Source organism: Kogia breviceps, chromosome 1 (genome assembly GCF_026419965.1).
Source record: "Kogia breviceps isolate mKogBre1 chromosome 1, mKogBre1 haplotype 1, whole genome shotgun sequence".
Classification (NCBI taxonomy): domain Eukaryota; kingdom Metazoa; phylum Chordata; class Mammalia; order Artiodactyla; family Physeteridae; genus Kogia; species Kogia breviceps.
The window spans coordinates 180,870,336-180,887,677 of record NC_081310.1 but is presented as its reverse complement, the minus strand read 5'-3'; the positions used below and the strand labels follow the sequence as shown (position 1 = coordinate 180,887,677).

Below are 17,342 nucleotides of genomic sequence, written 5' to 3'. Positions count from 1 at the left end.
AAGAGGCAGAGTAGCTGGGAGGGTGTGGCTTGCCTTCCGGTGGCAGGACCTAACCAGGAAATGCCAGGGAGTTGTTCGACAGAGAAGCTGAGGGTGCAACTGGATTAGACACAGTAGGAAGCAGTCTTCAGGCCCATTGCATCCCACTCAGAAGGGGCCTCCGGGGCACGAGGACTCTCACGGGTGGAGGGCCTCGCTTTAGTATCCGTCTTTTCCTTCCTGGAGGAGCTGTCATCACTCTAGCACCCCTCTTCCACAAAATAGGGGTGCTCTCTCTGGGGCTTCTCTCTTTCTCTCTGGAGGTCAGGAACCCTAGACGTCCCTCTTTTTTAGGGATCTCAGACAAAGGGCATCTCTCTAAGTTGCCTCTCACGTTTCCTCTCCTCCCTCGAGTGAGAGGGCTGTGCGGGCCCCTCCTACCCCGACGTTGGAGGCGTTTTCTCACAAGCCCCCATCTTCTTCAGGCTCGGGGTGACGGCCGAGTTCTAGTTCAACAATGCACCGCGCTCGGCTCAACCAGCTGCGAGAGGGCAACTCCATGGAAACCCAAACATCACAACTCCGTGGAGATATCGCGAGAAGCACGGTTGCTCCAGCTGCTGAGAGAGGAGGAGCGAGGGCGGGAACAGAGAGCGAAGTGGGAGGAGCCTAGGCACTTCAGAGATCCCCGGCGGGAGACCTTCCCTCCCAGCGGCGCCCCCTCGTGACTGAGCTTTACATAATAGGGGCCGCGCGCGTCATAAGTGGCGTACTCCAGTCCAGACCGAATCAGAGTCGTAAGAAGCTCCGTGTTCTGCCCCTTCCTCCTTGATAGATGTCAAAATGAACCAGTGAACGGGCGTTTAGCGCCGCCGCTCCAGCCCTGGTCCGCCCGCACCCGAGGACCCGCCCGCCTGCCGCAGCCCGCAGCCTGCAGCCGCCAGGTTGTGCCTCAGACTGTCAGATAAAGCGGCGGGCCGGGCCGGTAGGGCTGTGAGTACGGCCCGGGCCGGACATGGCGGCGCTCTACGCCTGCACCAAGTGCCACCAGCGCTTCCCCTTCGAGGCGCTGTCTCAGGGGCAGCAGCTGTGCAAGGTGCGCGGGCTGGGGCGGCAGCCGGGAACTGGGACGCTGGAGGCGCGGCCCGGAGCTCCCGGTTCTGTGGGGACGCCCGGCGGGGTCCCCCGGGCAGGGCGTGGCAGGCCCGCCTAGCTGAAGAACCGCACCCGCTCCGCCGGGGGCTGGCGGGGCACGTGGGGGAGACCCGGGCCGTGTCCAGGCCCCAGCGGCCGGCGTGTTCGGGTGCTTAGCAACCGCGAGGGATTGTTCTCGGACCCCGTGAGGTCGGGGGAGGGGACAGCTCGTACCCCGCTCGCCCTCGACCAGGCGCGGCGGAGATCCCTCTTGGGCTGGCTTTCCCCCGCGCCGGGGTCTGCCGGGTTTCAGGCTTAGGGACCTCCTGCCCCGCCTGGATAGAACTCCAGAGTTGGGTGCTGTCTGGGACGATCGTGTCGAACTGGGCGCCTCACGGGCACTTTTCAGCCAGTCCCAGAGTTGGAGGTAGCCAGGCTTTATAATAAAGCCCCACAGTCAAACGCACGAAGCAAAAGGATGATATTTCAGCTTCTAGTTAGTGACCGTCTGTCCTCGCCGTAACCAGCTGCTGATCAGTTTTTACCCCTGAAGGTCCAAGTTCTCTTTTTTTCTTTTAAGTTGCTTCATCTTGCTTTGCCTATTTAAATGAGTAGAGGTGCTTTGAAGCGACAGTTAAAAGTCACCAAGCCGGCTGGAGAGTGATGTTGAGACATCTCCAGCTAATCCAGAGTTTGTGTCTCTGGTATGACTAACTCATAATTGTGTGTCATCATTGCCTCCAGTGGCCATGACTTTGTCTCTTTTTGTTTACTAGGTATGAGAGAACTGAAAAAGTCAAATGTCTGAATGCCTTTTTGGCCTTTAAAAATACATATTTGATTATATGTTTGTATAAGTATATATATATATATTTATTTTAAGGGAGTTTTATATATGTAAGCAATAATTCAGTACTTTGGTTTCACAAGTGAACCTGCTCAAAAATCACACGGTGGCGGAGGCAGAACTGGACTAGAATCCAGGGCTTCTCATTCCCTAGGTCTGAGGCTTATTCATACCTTTGTTTTACAATTTATGACTAGTTCCGTATAAATGCTTACTTAACTCCCACATCAATGCAGGGTGGTGGTGCCAGTTTTACAGGCAAAAAAAATTAGTCCCAGAAAGTTTAAGTGACTCACTCAAGCACAGTGGCTATGCTTGGAATAGTACCCAGGTCTTCTGCCTCCTACTGAAGACTCTTTCCATTTCTGACTGCCTTTTAAAATTATATCCTCATTTCATTTCAGGAATGTCGGATTGCACACCCTGTTGTGAAGTGCACCTACTGTAGGACTGAGTACCAGCAGGAGAGGTACAGTTTTCGTTGACCATGAAAGATGCTAATAGGCTTTTCCTTTTAAAGTCTGTAATCGATTGCATTTTAATATACAGATCTGTAATCAGTTGCATTGTAATATATAGATCTGTGATCAATTGCATTATACACAGATTCTGCCATTTCCTGTTATAACACAATGGAAGTAAAATACACATATTGTTCCCTAGTTATTCATTAATTGCTTAAATTATTAGTTACTTATTTTTCACATCCTTGATAATTTTATATTATCAAGGTTCTCTTAAAATAAATTTATTTATTTTAAGGTTTAAGGTTTTTAAAAATAAATTTATTTATTTATTTATTTTTGGCTGCATGGGGTCTTCGTTGCTGTGTGCGGGCTTCTCATTGTGGTGGCTTCTCTTGTTGTGGAGCACGGTCTCTGGGCACACGGGCTTCAGTAGTTGGGGCTCGCTGGCTTCAGTAGTTGGGGCTCGCGGGCTCTAGAGCACAGGCTCAGTAGTTGTGGCCCATGGGCTTAGTTGCTCCGCGGCATGTGGGATCTTCCCGGACCAGGGATCAAACCTGTGTCCCAGGGAAGCCCTATATTATGGTATTGACATTTTTGACACTAAGAAACCAATCCCACAACAGTAAAATATGAGCCTTGTGCTCTAGTATGTTTATATGCAGAGTTTGAAGAATTTATAAGCCAAAAGAAGATACTTTTGAAAATGTGACAATCTGATAAAGAGTTTGTTAGCCCTAGTCACATTTGAAAAAACTCACTTGCCTTTACACTTGCCTTGTGTGAATCTCATTTTGAAAAGTGTGAAAAATATTTAGGTGTGAATGAGCACACATCTTTGGGGGACTTTTTAATAGCAGCAAAGTGGTTTATTGGTATAGTAAGTTAAACTTTTGGGGAACCGTGGCTATAGGTAATATTGCCTTAAGCAGGATGGGGTCTGTTTGCCAGATCACACGTGGACCCATAAGCCTAATTTTAGTCAGCTTCATTTCAATTCTAGGAATATTTTCCCTGACATTTCATTATGTATATTTTCAAAGAAAAAAAAGCTACAAAAACTAGATAGTAAACACTCATGTACCCACTACTTAGAGTCTACAATTTACACTTACTACATTTGCATCTATCCATCTCTCTATCCATCAGTGTATTAATCCATCTTATTTGTGATGCAGTTTAAAGTTGTGGACATCAGTGTACTTGACCCGAAACACTTCAGCATGCATATCATTAACTTAGAGTTCAATATTTGTTTATGGTTTTAAAATTTTTTTAGAGGTAAAATTTGCACACATTGAAATGCTCAAATCTTAAGTGCATCATCATTCGATGAGTTTTACAAACAGTATATATCTGTGTAACCCTAAACCCCATCAAAATATAAAACATTACTATCAGAGATAGTATCAGAGATTCTAACCCCAACCCAGTCAATCCCCACCCTCCTTGCTTTTTCCAAGCAACTACTGTTCTGATTTTCCTTTCCACCATAGGTTAGTTTTACCTGTTCTAGAACTTCATGTAAATGGAGACACACAGAGTATACTCTGGAAGGTTTATATTTTAGCTTTTACATTTAGGCCTATGATCCCTTTCAAATTTATTTCTGTGTGTAGGGTGAGATTTGAAGTTTAACCCTTAATTCACACCATACATAAAAATTAATTCAAGATGGATTATAGAAATAGGTTTTTTGCATTTTTTTTCTAAGATGTCAAGAGCATTTGTATATATTGATATATATGTCCCACTCCTTGAGTAATAAATCTAAAATAAACCCAAATGTTCAACATCACAGAGTCACTGATGCTAATCCTCTTTCTAGAGGTCTCTTTCAATGTACTTCACTTCCTGAACTGCCTTTTTTTTTCTTTTTGGTCACCCTGTGGCTTGTTGGATCTTAGTTCCCCACTAGGGATTGAACCCGGGCCACGGCAGTGGAAGTGCTGAGACCTAACCACTGGACCCCACTGGACCACTAGGGAAGTCCCTGAACTGCCTTTTTAAAATGGCAGAAAATTGCTCTGGGAAATATTTTGTTTGAATATCTCATTTTCATTTAATGTTTTTTACTTTGAGGTTTTTCTTTTGCAAGTTTATAGTCACTTTGATAGGAATTGTATGGGAAATAAATCACAAAGTAGCGATATACTGGATTTTTATGTGATTTTGTTTTTAGCCCCCAAATATTGTTTAAACTGTTCTTAAACATCAAGCATTTGTTTGTACCTCCCTTTGTGAAGGGCTAGACTTTATTTGAAGATAATTTTTTTTCCCCAAGGCAGTTTATCAGTTTAGGCATGTAGGTAATATTATGACTTGGATCTTCACAAGGGAAAGGGCGTGTTTATTTTTGTCGGTGCTTAGCTCTTAGAGAAATTGGAAATATTGAAAAAATATTTGTTGTTAGCATCATTTTCCCCACATCGGGGATTTTCATATACTTTTACTTACAGAGGAGAACAGAGACAGAGTAAGGTCAACATGGATAGAGTCTCTGAGCTTATATCCCAAACACAAATACTTTACTCCTCATCTCAAATTTCTCAGCTGGTCATCTGAATTTAGGAGAATTAATTTCTTTTCTGCTAGTCCGCTTTGGTCTAACATAATATTCTTTTGAGGGTCCTTTGCATATCTGATAATTTTACTTAGTGGTACTTGGAGATGTCATAATCAGAAATAACTCACTCTCCATTTTAACCAAAGCCTCCTTGTATTTGAGCTAATAAAATTTATAACTACAGAATAATTAAAAGAGATACTGGCCAGATACTCACCCTTCAGTTAATCAAATGTCCAAACCATATTCCACCTTGGCACTTAGTATTGAGCAAATTCCTTGGACTTAAGGAAGAATCAGTTTTCAAATGTTGTAAGGAAAACGATTTTTTTCTTATAAAGCCTTGTGTCTCTTTCTTCCTTAACAGTAAAACCAATACAATATGCAAGAAATGTGCTCAGAATGTGCAGTTGTATGGAACGGTAAGTAGGGTTTCTCTGTACCTAGCAGTCAGGTCTCTTGGGACCGTACATTCTGTGGACTATTAATATAATTACAATATTTTTATTAGAAGGCCTAGTTATGTGTAAAAATGTTCTCAGAAAAATTTATGTAGTGTTTTAGCTTTCAAACTTAGCTAATACTTAGTATTAAGGAGTTCTGTGTTTATAGTCACTGTGGCGGGATCGTGATTATAATTTTCCTTGAGAAGCTTCAGTAACCAGTATGTAAAGAGAAGGGGACTGATGAATCCTATGACGTGACCTCTTTGTTTGGTAACAGTTGACTATTCATTTTGATGAATGATTTTTTTTCTTTCAGTGTTAGGGTTCAGCATACTGTGTCCTTGCAGGCATTCTCCCCACATGTTTGTACACTGATAATGTCAAAGAGGCCTTTTCAGAAATTTGGATGCACTTGCTCATTTCTCCAAGAGCTGGTTCTGTTGAATTGGTTAGAGAAGTCCCAGCATATATGCTAATGGGTTTTTGTTATTTGTTTATTTATTTGAAAATCAATAGTCCTGTGCAGAAAAACACTTTACATGGTGTTAGGAATTGGGCTTTATTGGATCAATGTAAAAGGAAATTTATGAAGTTGGGAATGCATTTTTACCCTGACTAACGAACTATGTATAATAGAAATCATTGCTTTAAAAAATGCACTGGAAAAAAAAGCACTGGTATTTTACAATATATTTACTTGGCACTTTTTTTTTTTCTCTTTAAGCCCAAACCTTGTCAGTATTGCAACATAATTGCAGCATTTATTGGCAACAAATGCCAGCGCTGCACAAATTCAGAGAAGAAGTATGGACCACCATATTCTTGTGAACAGTGCAAGCAGCAGTGTGCATTTGACAGGAAAGATGATAGAAAGAAGGTAAATCTCTGTGTTTTTCTTGATATTTTTTTCTTTCAGAGAAATTAAGGTGGGCCAATTGTGTTAAAAAGACATATAACCAAGATTGATTTCTCAGTTCCTCCAAATTCTGTTACTGACTTTGAAGAAGATATTCAGCCTTTGTTTTCTTCGTTTATCAAATGTGGACCATTATATTCTAACATTTCATAGGTTAGTATTTCATGAGAATTTGAATTACAGTGTTCAACATCCCTTATAAGTGAAATGGTGATTGGCAAAATTCTACAAAACTCTTTAAAGGAGAGATTGTGACTTAAGCAGGATATAGTCTGTTACCAGTTTTACTATCTGGCTCTTTAAATGTTTCTATCTGTTGAAGTTAAAGACCACAAGAAGGTGATATAGATAAACCTCTATGTGGAATGATGGTACCTTGGTGGAATTAAAATGGTTTAGATTTGGTCTGTTTAAAACCCTCCAGTGGCTTCCAGTTGCACTTAGAATGAAACCCAAACTCCTTCCATAGCCTGCAAGGCCCATACCTGACTCTCAGTCTCATCTTCCATCACACTCCCCTCCTCCTCCCTTGGTCCAGCCACACTGGCCACCTTTCAGTCCTTCAGATATGCCAGTCTCATTTCCACCTTTGTGCCAGCTGGATTTGCCTGATACACAGCCTTCTCCAGAGTGTCATAACTGGTTCCTTGCGTCAAGTCTCAGCTCAATTGCCAGCTTCTCACAGAGACCTTCTTCACTAACTCCCCCAGTCACTCTGTCATAGTACCCTGTTTATTGTCTTCATAGCATGTAACGTTATGAGAAATTATCTTGTTTGTTCACATGTTTGTCCACCCCCACTAGAGTATGAGCTCTTTGTCCATCTTATTTTCATGCTGTATTACCAGCAGCCTGGCATATAGTAGGTACTCGATAAATATTTTTTGAATGAAAGAATGTAGTACAGAAACTCTCAATGTCCAGAGATGCTTTTCAGAGATGCTTAGGCTCTCAAAAGCTGATTCATAGTAACCAAATTCATTAATTTACAATGGGAGGAAGTAACTTCCCAGTGACCAGAATACTCCTGCCTGCCAACCAGGGCACCTCTTCCCTGAATCAAGATACTAGAGAAGCTGAATTAGTAATCAGAAGGTAACATATAATAATAGTTGGAGCACAAGCTTTTTAGTCCCATAGATCTGGGTTCCAGCCCACTTCTGGCTTAGCTGAATGATCCTGGGCAAATTATTTACTCCTGTTATACATCAGTTTTGTCATCTTTACTGTGGGAATAACAGTAGCTACTTCACAAGGGCATAGGGAGATTTAACTGAGATAGGTATATAAAACAATTTTGAGCCTAGCATATACTATACCTCATTAAATGGTACCTATATTATTATTAATTGGATTACATTAGAATTCATTGTTTCTTTCTAGTTACAATCCTATCATAAGAGTTTGTGTATTTGTAGGCATCCTCAATCACCTATTTATAAACTTTAGCAGGACCAAGCTTAGGGATTGAGGGTGGATGATCTGGTCTCCGAGCGCCTGGGTTGAAATCTTTGTCTGTCACTTATTTGTTGTGTGACTTTGGGCGAGTTAATCTATCAGTGCCTCAGTTTCCTCATCCGTAAATGAGGCTGCTCAGACCTCATCGTTTTTATGAAGGTCAAGTGTAAACCCCTTCAGAAGGAATCTGGCACATGATAAGTACTCAGTGTTATCTATGATTATTTTCTTTATGATAGCTTAATTCTGAGAGGGTGATTTTATATTTTTAAAGTTTGTGAAGGAGAGATCTGAAATAAAGTGTCCTGTGGTTCAGTGTGTGATTTTCATGTTTAATGCTGGCTCTCTTTCAGTGTAGTTGATTTGTTTTCAAACCCTTCTTCAGTGAAAGCTCTTTCGTGGAGAAGGTCTCCTAGAGTTTTTTGGGGTTTTTTTTGGCTGCATTGGGTCTTCATTGCTGGGCGCAGGCTTTCTCTAGTTGCAGCGAGTGGGGGCTACTCTTTGTTGCAGTGCGCGGGCTTCTCATTGCGGTGGCTTCTCGTTTCAGAGCACAGGCTCTAGGCGCGTGGGCTTCAGTAGTTGTAGCACACGGGCTCAGTAGTTGTGGCTTGCGGGCTCTAGAGTGCAGGCTTAGTAGTTGCGGTGCACGGGGCTTAGTTGCTCTGCAGCATGTGGGATCTTCCTGGACCAGGGATCAAACCCATGTCTCCTGCATTGGCAGGCAGATTCTTAACCATTGCGCCACCAGGGAAGTCCTCCTAGAGTATTTTAAAGTCAGACCTTAGGCCATATCCTATAACCATGAAATGTAGCAAATTGAAGTTTGGTTTCAAAATTCATTTATACATTTGTTAACAAATAATTAGATGCTTATCCTGTCTCAGATACTGCTCTGGGTATTGGAAATACACTGATGAACTAAGAAGAAGAGACCTTATTCTCTCAGAGCTTTTATTTATGTGTGTAAGAGATGGATGAGAACAAACAAGGAAATAAATGAACACAGATTTTAGGTGTAAGTGCTATAAGGAAATAGGGTATATGGTAGAGAGTGATTGGGGAGGCCAGTTTAGATTGGACAATCAGGAGGACCTGCATGGAGATAAAATCTGAGCTGAAACAGGAAAGATGAGAAGGAAGCAGCCATGGGAAGCTCTGGAGGGCGAAGATCCTGGGAAGAGAGACCAGCTATGAAAAGACCCTGAGGCAAGAATGAGCTTGGCAGATGGGAAGAACAGAAAGAAGGCAGAGTGAACAGAGAATGAGATTATAAAGGCAGGCAGAGGCTACATTTAAGTCAACATATGCTATGATAAAAAGTTTAGATTTTATATTTTAAGGCGAGAAGAGACATAATCAGATTTACATTTAAGAAGCCCTCTTTGGCAGCTATGTGGAAATGGTTGATCTGGAGAAAAATAGCGAGATCATTTGGGTGGGTCTTGCAGTTGTGACAGGTAAGAATGGCTTTGCTTGGGTGGAAGCAGTAGAGTTGGAAAGAAGTGGATAGATTCAGAGGGATGACTTGCTAATAGGTTAGGAGAATGAGGTGCAAAGAGGCTTTTGCTAACAAGATAAATACTTCAGGTAAATGATGGTCTGGCTTACCCATGTTCAAGATGGGGCAGAAGATCTACTTTAGAGGCAAGACATGAAAACTAAGATTCCGTAAAATATCAGCACACTCCCTCCCCAACCTGAGTAATTGCAACCAGTTCTGCTGCCCTGCCACTTGTACCAGGCCACCCCACGAACTTAGTTTTGCAGTCTGAGTGCTGTACAGAGGCACCCCAGCTTCAGAGGGTTGTGGAAGCCCCATTCTGCTTTCCTAGCCCTGTGTCCTGCACCCTGGTGCAGAGCTGCTTCTGCCCAACGTGATCAACTTTTTCTAAATCAAACAAAGTGCCATGGTAGGCCACCACCAGGGATTGGGGCCCTGGAAGCTACTTGCCCATCAGTCTTTTTCTGGAGACATTTACTTCCATCTGAGAAAAGATATCCAGCATACCGTTTTATGAGCCATTTGTAAGGTGTTAAAGCTAAAGTATAGGGCTTCCCTGGTGGCGCAGTGGTTAAGAATCCGCCTGCCAAGGCAGGGGACACGGGTTCGAGCCCTGGTCCAGGAAGATCCCACATGCTGCGGAGCAGCTAAGCCCGTGCACCACAACTACTGAACCTGCGCTCCAGAGCCTGCGAGCCACAACTACTGAGCCCATGGGCCACAACTACTGAAGCCTGCGTGCCTGGAGCCCGTGCTCCACAACAAGAGAAGCTATGGCGATAAGAAGCCCATGCACCGCAACAAACAGTAGCCCCCACCCACCACAACTAGAGAAAGCCCACGCACAGCAACAAAGACCCAATGCAACCAAAGAGAAATAAATAAAATAAAATAAAATAAATTGAAAAAAAAAAAAAGAAAAGAAAAAGCTAAATTATAAATTTTATGTTTCATCTTCTGTCTTCTCTTTTCCCTGCTGTGTTTTTCTTGATGAGCACCATAGAGATATTTGTGTCTTTTGAAATTCTTATGGGAACTTTGCTCTGGTCTGTGTTAAATTGAAGAAAAACAAAATTAAAAAATATATAAAATTAGAAGCTCATTTTTATTTTATTTATTTATTTATTAAAAAAAAATTTGGGCCAAACCACACAGCATGTGGGATCTTAGTTTCCCACCAGGAATCAAACATGTGCCCCCCTGCAGTGGAAGTGTGGAGCCTTAACCACTGGACTGCCAGGGAAGTCCCCAGTTCCTATTTTATTAAGCAATTTTTATGTACCTTGCACCATGCGTTACCTACATTATGTCACTAGTTCCTTGCACCAGCTCTCTGAAGTAGGTACTATTCTTCATTTTATAGATGAAGAAATTGACCCCATGAGTACCCAGCTGACTTCTATAAAGTCACACAGCTTGTAAGTGGCAGATCTGTACTTAACCAGAGGTTCTAGCTCCTAATACCCGTGTTCTCAGCCACTGCACTAGCACATTCCTTCTTCTTTATCTTTGTCTTTTCATCTTTCAGGTAGATGGGAAATTGCTATGCTGGCTGTGCACACTTTCATACAAACGGGTCCTTCAGAAGACCAAAGAGCAGAGGAAGCACCTGAGCAGTTCTTCCCGTGCCAGCCACCAGGAGAAGGAGCAGTACAGTCGACTGAGTGGTGGCAGCCATTATAACAGGTAACCCCGAGATGCATGAGATAGGACTAGAGGTGCTGGGAGGTCAGATGTAATATTCACACAATTAGCCGTGGAAGATACCATTTTGTCTAAATTTTCCTATTTTCTCTCTAGTTATTAGTCTATAGAGGGAATCTCCTTTGTCATAATTTATAATTCATGTATCATCCAAGGGCCAGAGAGACTTCCATAAGGCATCAGGATTTTCTGACTTGGTTTCTGTTGTGTCTTAAAAGTTTGTGGAACTTACTCCACTTTAACTTGTAACGTTCTCCCCTCCGTTAGAGTGGGTTATTTCCCTAGAAGATTGGACATTTTACAGTCTGAGGGATGCAGCTTTTTTATGCATATTGGCTAGGAGATTGATAGATATTCTAGGTTTATCCTTGTGAGATCCAGTCAAAATGATGTCCTTTCATTATTGTCTTAAGCTTCGTTTCAGAATATCTGTAGAGTTGTTAAGAGTTCTGGCTTTGGATTGAATCCTGGGTCTGCCAAGTTTTCTGTGTGGGATCTTGGGCAAGTTTTTTCATCTGTGAAATGAGGGAAATAATAATATTACCTCATGGAGTTGCTGCAAAAATAAATTATATGTGCATAGTGATTAGTTTTATAACCGGCATATAGGAAGCTTCAATACGTTTTAGTTACTTGTTGTTATTATTACCATTGTGATTTTCTTTGTTCATTGTTAAATACTTTGATGAGCCAGGTTCTCTGCAAGGAATGCAGAGATAAGTAAAAGACTCACACTGCTATCCAAGAGTATGCAGTCTGGTTGGGAAGACAGACCTGTAATCAAATCATTGCAGGATAATTCGATGGGCATCACAGTGGAAACGTCAAAACACAGGCATAAGAGGCAGTGGTAATTAACTGCCTTGGGAGGTTAAGATCAGAGAAATGCTGGTGTTGGAGCTAGATCTTAGGATGAGTCAGAATCATCAGATAAGGAATGGGCAGAGACATTCTAGGCTGAGGGAATAGCATTTGCAAAGACATGGAGGGCATGAGACCACACGGAACTTGGGAACAGCAAGTCCTTTTATTTTTCTGGAGCTTATTATTGGGAGCTGGAAAATGGGAGGAAAAGGAATCCAGCAGACCTGGTAAGGAGCATGAACTTGATCTTAGTAATCTTAATGGGAAGCCACTGAAAGGATCTATGCAGGGGAGGGGCCAAATCTGCATTAAAAAAAAAAAAAATTAACCCAGACTACTGGGGAGAATGCATTGGAGGAAAAAGAGGCTGGGGGCTAGTTAAGAAGCTTTTTGGTAAGAGTCCAGATAAGAGATGTTAATAGAGAACCTCAACTGAGGCAGTGACACTGAAGAGGCAGATTCAGGAAGATACTTCAGAAGGAGATATTTTAATAAATTAGATAATGTGATGAACAGATAGATGGGCAGGAGCTGGGTGAATGAAGGACAATTCTCAGATTTCTTACTTGGGTGAATGGGTAGATCCTTATCTGAGAGAGACTATAGGAAGGGGGAAAAAGAAGTTCAGTTTTGGAAAGTTGAGTTTAAAGCATCAAGAAGAATTATTTAGCTCTTTTTCATGGCACCTTGGAGGGGAACGGCTGCTTCAGGATGAAGCTGAACATCTCTCTCCCAGCCACTGTCTGCCAGAAACTCACTGAAGTGGACTATGAATGCAAACTTTGTACCATCTATGAGAAGTTTATGGCCATGGAAGTTGCTGCTGATGCTCCAGGTGAAGAATGGAGGGGTTATGTGGTCCAAATCAGTGGTGAGAATGACAAACAAGGGACCATGAAGCAGGGTGGCATGACCCACAGCCGCGTCTGCTTGCTACTGAGTAAAGAGCATTCCTGTTACAGGCCAAGGAGGACTGGAGAAAGAAAGTGCAGATCTGTACGGGGTTGCATTATGGATGCCAATCTGAATGTCCTGAATTTGGACATTGTGAAAAAAGGTGAGAAGGATATTTCTAGATTTGCTGATACAACTGTGCTGCATCGCCTGGGGCCCAAGAGCTAGAATCCTCAAACTTTTTAAGCTCTCTAAAGAAGATGATGGGGTTTCCCTGGTGGCACAGTGGTTAAGAATCTGCCTGCCAATGCAGGGGACATGGGTTTGAGCCCTGCTCTGGGAAGATCCCACATGCCGTGGAGCAACTAAGCCCATGCGCCACAACTACTGAGCCTGCACTCCAGAGCCCGCAAGCCATAATTACTGAAGCCTGCGTGCCTAGAGCCCGCGCTCTGCAACAAGAGAAGCCACCGCAACGAGAAGTCCGCACACCACAACAAAGGGTTGTGTGAGCCCCTGCTCACCACAACTAGAGAAAAGCCCGCGCACAGCAACAAAGACCCAAGGCAGCCAAAAATAAAAATTAAAAAATTTATTAAAAAATAAATAAATAAAAATAAATAAAGGAGATGATGTCTACCATTATGTTGTGAGAAGGCCCTTAAACAAAGAAGGTAAGAAACCTAGGACTAAAGCACCCAAAATTCAGCGTCTTGTTGCTCCACATGTTCTGCAACACAAACGTCGGCATATTGCTCTGAAGAAACAGCGTACTAAGAAAAATAAGGAAGAGACTGCAGAATATGCTGCACTTTTGGACAAGAGAATGAAGGAGGCCAAAGAAAAATGCGAGGAACAGATTGTCAGGAAACAGAAGCTGTCCTCGGTCAAAAAGAAGACGTTCTAAGAGTAACAAATAAATAAGATCCAACATCCAAAAAAAAAAAATTATTTAGTGGGAGTTTAGCCTAGAACTCACAAGAGAGGTTTGAACATGAGCCATTGGTAGCACATAAGAGTCAGTGGTAGCAGAGATTATTTTAAAATGTGGATTTCTGTGGCCCTACCGCAGAGTTTAATTCAGTAGAATCTAGGATAGGGTCCAGGAATCTGCTTTGTTTTATAAACATCTCAGATGATTCTGATGCAGGTGATCTGGGGAACATCATTTCTAACCACTATGATAGATAGTTGTTAAAACCATGCTCTTGAATGACACGACTCAGGTTGGAGGCTGAGAACAGATTCTAGAAGCAATCAAGAAGGATGGAGTGAATATTTGAAAACCAAATATCTGATCAGGGTTAATATCCAAAATATATAAAGGACTCAACAGTGGTGTTTCCTCAAAAAATTAAAAATAAAACTATCATATGATCCAGCAATCACTCCTGGGTATATATCTGAAGGAACTGAAATCAGTATCTCATATTCATTATAACTTTATTCATAATACCTAAGATATGGAAGCAACCTAAATGTCCTTTGAGGGATGAATGGCTAAAGAAAATGTGGTATAAACATACAATGGAATATCCAGCCATAAAAAAAGAAGGAAATCCTGCTATTTGCTACAACATAGATAAACCTGGAAGGCATATGCTAAGTGAAATGAGCCAGAGAGAGAAAGACAGACACCATGTGGTATGACTTTTATGTGGAATCTTAAAAAGTATAAAGCTGATTTCATAGAAATAGAGAATAAAATGGTGGTTGCCAGGGGCAGGGGGAGAGGGAAATGGGGAGGTGTAGGTCAAAGGGTACAAACTTTGTAAGAAAAAGTAGTTCTGAAGATCTAATGTGTAGCTTAGTGACGATAATTAATAATGCCATATTATATGCTTGAAAGTTGCTGAGAGTAGATGTTAAGCATTCTCACCATTAAAAAAAATAAAAGAGGGATTTCCTTGGGAGTCCAGTGGTTAGGACTCTGTGCTTCCACTGCAGAGGGCATGGGTTCAATCCCTGGTCGGGGAACTGATATCCTGCAAGCCACATGGTACAGCCAAAAAATAAAATAAAATAAAAGAACTAAGTATGCAAGGTGATGGGTGTATTAATTATCTTGATCTTGGTAATCATTCTATAATGTACATGTATATCAAATTGTCACCTTGTACACTTTAAATATGTACAATTATATTTGTCAGTTACTCCTCAATAAAGTCAGGGGGGGAAAAAGGATGGCATGGTCAGTGGTATCAAATATTGAAAAGAGGCCCAGTAAGAAAAGGTCTGAAACATCCTTTGGGCTTAGCGATTGGACATCCATCAAAGTAAAAGGGTTGCAGACTAGTTTTAGGGGGTCAACTTATTGGGGCTAAAACTGATCTTTAGTGTTGCTGTGGGACTCAGACACCAGAAGATTCACAGAAATAGAGTGAGGAAGAACTGGACTTGGAGTTCAAATATGTCAGCCTGTTGTCTAGTCCCAGCTTCACTGCTAACTAGCTGTATATCCCTGGGTAGGTAGGTCAGTTAACCTTGATGAGCCTCAGTTTATGCAAAATAGAAATAATCCCTTGTATATACCTCACAGTATTATAAGATGCATGTGAGACAATGGATGTGAAAGTACTTTTTAAATTGTAAGACAGATTATACTTCTAACTGAGGTTTTATTGACTCTGTTCTCATAGTTATTAATAAAGCAGATAATGTTTAATCAAGGCCAAGAATTTGGGGGAGGACTATAGAAACGAGCTACCCGTGCATCCAAGACCTATGAAATCAAGACTTTGGTGGATTTTGATTATCAAGAATAATTAGCTCTTAGATCTTAGATCAAGGCCACTTGGACATTTCTGCTTGTTGTCTGTTTCACCCTGGACAGCGTGCCCCACCTGACCTCAGAATTGAAAGCTTTACCCCCTTTAAGTGACAACACAGGTTCATGTATGTTCCTTGTGTTATGCTGTATTTTTTAAAGTAAAATAAATAAAAGAAAAAAAAAGAATAATTAGCTCTTGCATAGAATGGGTACAGTATTACATTGGTCCCATTTGAGAAGACTTTCATTGTGATGTTTTATTAATCTTTGATTTCTAAAGTGTGTGTATCTCTCTCTCTCTTTTTTTTTTTTTTTGCCACTAAAAGTCAGAAAACACTTTCTACATCTTCAATTCAAAATGAAATCCCAAAGAAAAAATCCAAGTTTGAGTCGATCACAACCAATGGAGATAGGTAAGCCAATTCAAGGGTGTGTGCATGTTTCTGTTTGAAATGCATACACAGTTCCTGAAACAGGAATACATTTTAGGGTGTGTCATGGAGCTAGTCTGTGGTTGTCAATGAACTTCTCAGGGTCGCTACACTAGCCACTTGATATCTTATAAATAAACAGTACTGATATTTGTTTATAAATCTAATCTTGTCTAGAACATATAACTGGATTTCATAGCAATTGAATTCTGCAGTCCACAAATAACTTCCTCACACGAATTCAAAGAAGTCAATAGCTAGATGTTTTTTATTGTGATCTGTGCCTGAAGCCTCCTCCAGGCAGGGCAGGAGTTGGTCTCCAGAGGCAAAGCAGAGAGAAGTTGGGATTTTTTTTTTTTTTGGCCACACTGCACAGCTTGTGGGATCTTAGTTCCCCGACCAGGGATTGAATCTGGGCTATGGCAGTGAAAGTGCTGAGTCTTAACTACTGGACCGCCAGGGAATTCCTGACAAGTTGGAATTAAGGCAGTATTGCTCAGTCTGTGAGGGATAATCCATGTTTCCTTAGCATTAACAGAGATAGCCCAATGCAGATGCTGGATCAGGAGAGAAGGAGATTCATTTAAATATTTTTGTTTCGTTTTAAGCCCTTCTAAATGCCTTTTTATTCCTCACTTTCCCCTCTCCTTCTCAGTGATGCTTCGCTTACAAGCTACTTTCTCCTCATATCCAGAGTGCCCCATCCATGTTGGTGCAGTGGGCGGCTTCTCAGCAGAGTCTTGGGGCCACCTGTTTTCCTGTTCCTCCAGGCCTGGGCATCCTGAAGTGAGACCACCTGGCACACTCTTCCCTAAAATCCTTGGAATCATCTCCATTCTGAAAACTTCCATTCTCGGTTCTCCCTCCCAGGCAGTGGTGGGTATGGGAGCAGACTAGCATATAGGCTTACCAGGGCTGAATTTTGTTTATTTAGCAGAATACACAGCGTCTATGAAGTTGGCTTTTTCATTAACTTGATTTGAGACTCTGCAAGCTGTCTTTTTAATGCTAGTATTTAGTGACTTTAAACTTCTTGAATTGATCCTTCTAGAAATGCTTAATTTAGATATTCTGATTATGTAGGGGAAGGAACCATAAAGACCATCTTTCTGGTCAGCTTTATTGTTTGTTCTCTGAGCAGCTAGTTTGACCATTCTGAAGAAAGTAGATGTGGCACTGATTGTCCTATCACCTCTGCCAGGATGCATGATCCTGTAAAAACTACTTTTTTAAAGAGTGAACCATTCTGAATGCCCTGCTTTATAAAGGCCTAAGCCAAGACCCACAGCCTTTAGATGCATCATTTCTGTTTTGTGCTATTTGTGACGCAGGCTATGTTTGAATGACCTGGAAAAAGCTCATTTAGTT

At 41.9% G+C, this 17,342-nt stretch overlaps 1 protein-coding gene and 1 pseudogene across 2 annotated transcripts in view; both read left to right on the top strand.

The window, feature by feature from the left end:
- The first annotated feature begins 739 nt into the window (after positions 1 to 739).
- Positions 740 to 17,342, top strand: part of FAM76A (family with sequence similarity 76 member A) — a 28,689-nt gene continuing 12,086 nt past the window's right edge. Inside the window, exons 1-6 of one of the 2 annotated variants that reach the window (XM_059036621.2) lie at positions 740 to 1,075; positions 2,365 to 2,429; positions 5,358 to 5,412; positions 6,161 to 6,313; positions 10,840 to 10,997; positions 15,870 to 15,956. In XM_059036621.2, the coding sequence (XP_058892604.1) occupies positions 995 to 1,075; positions 2,365 to 2,429; positions 5,358 to 5,412; positions 6,161 to 6,313; positions 10,840 to 10,997; positions 15,870 to 15,956 (599 nt within the window). In that variant the 5' untranslated portion in view covers positions 740 to 994. The remainder of the gene's footprint in view (positions 1,076 to 2,364; positions 2,430 to 5,357; positions 5,413 to 6,160; positions 6,314 to 10,839; positions 10,998 to 15,869; positions 15,957 to 17,342) is intronic. The other variant, XM_059036628.2, reaches the window with a different exon arrangement.
- On the top strand, positions 12,491 to 13,680 carry LOC131740749 (small ribosomal subunit protein eS6-like; annotated as a pseudogene).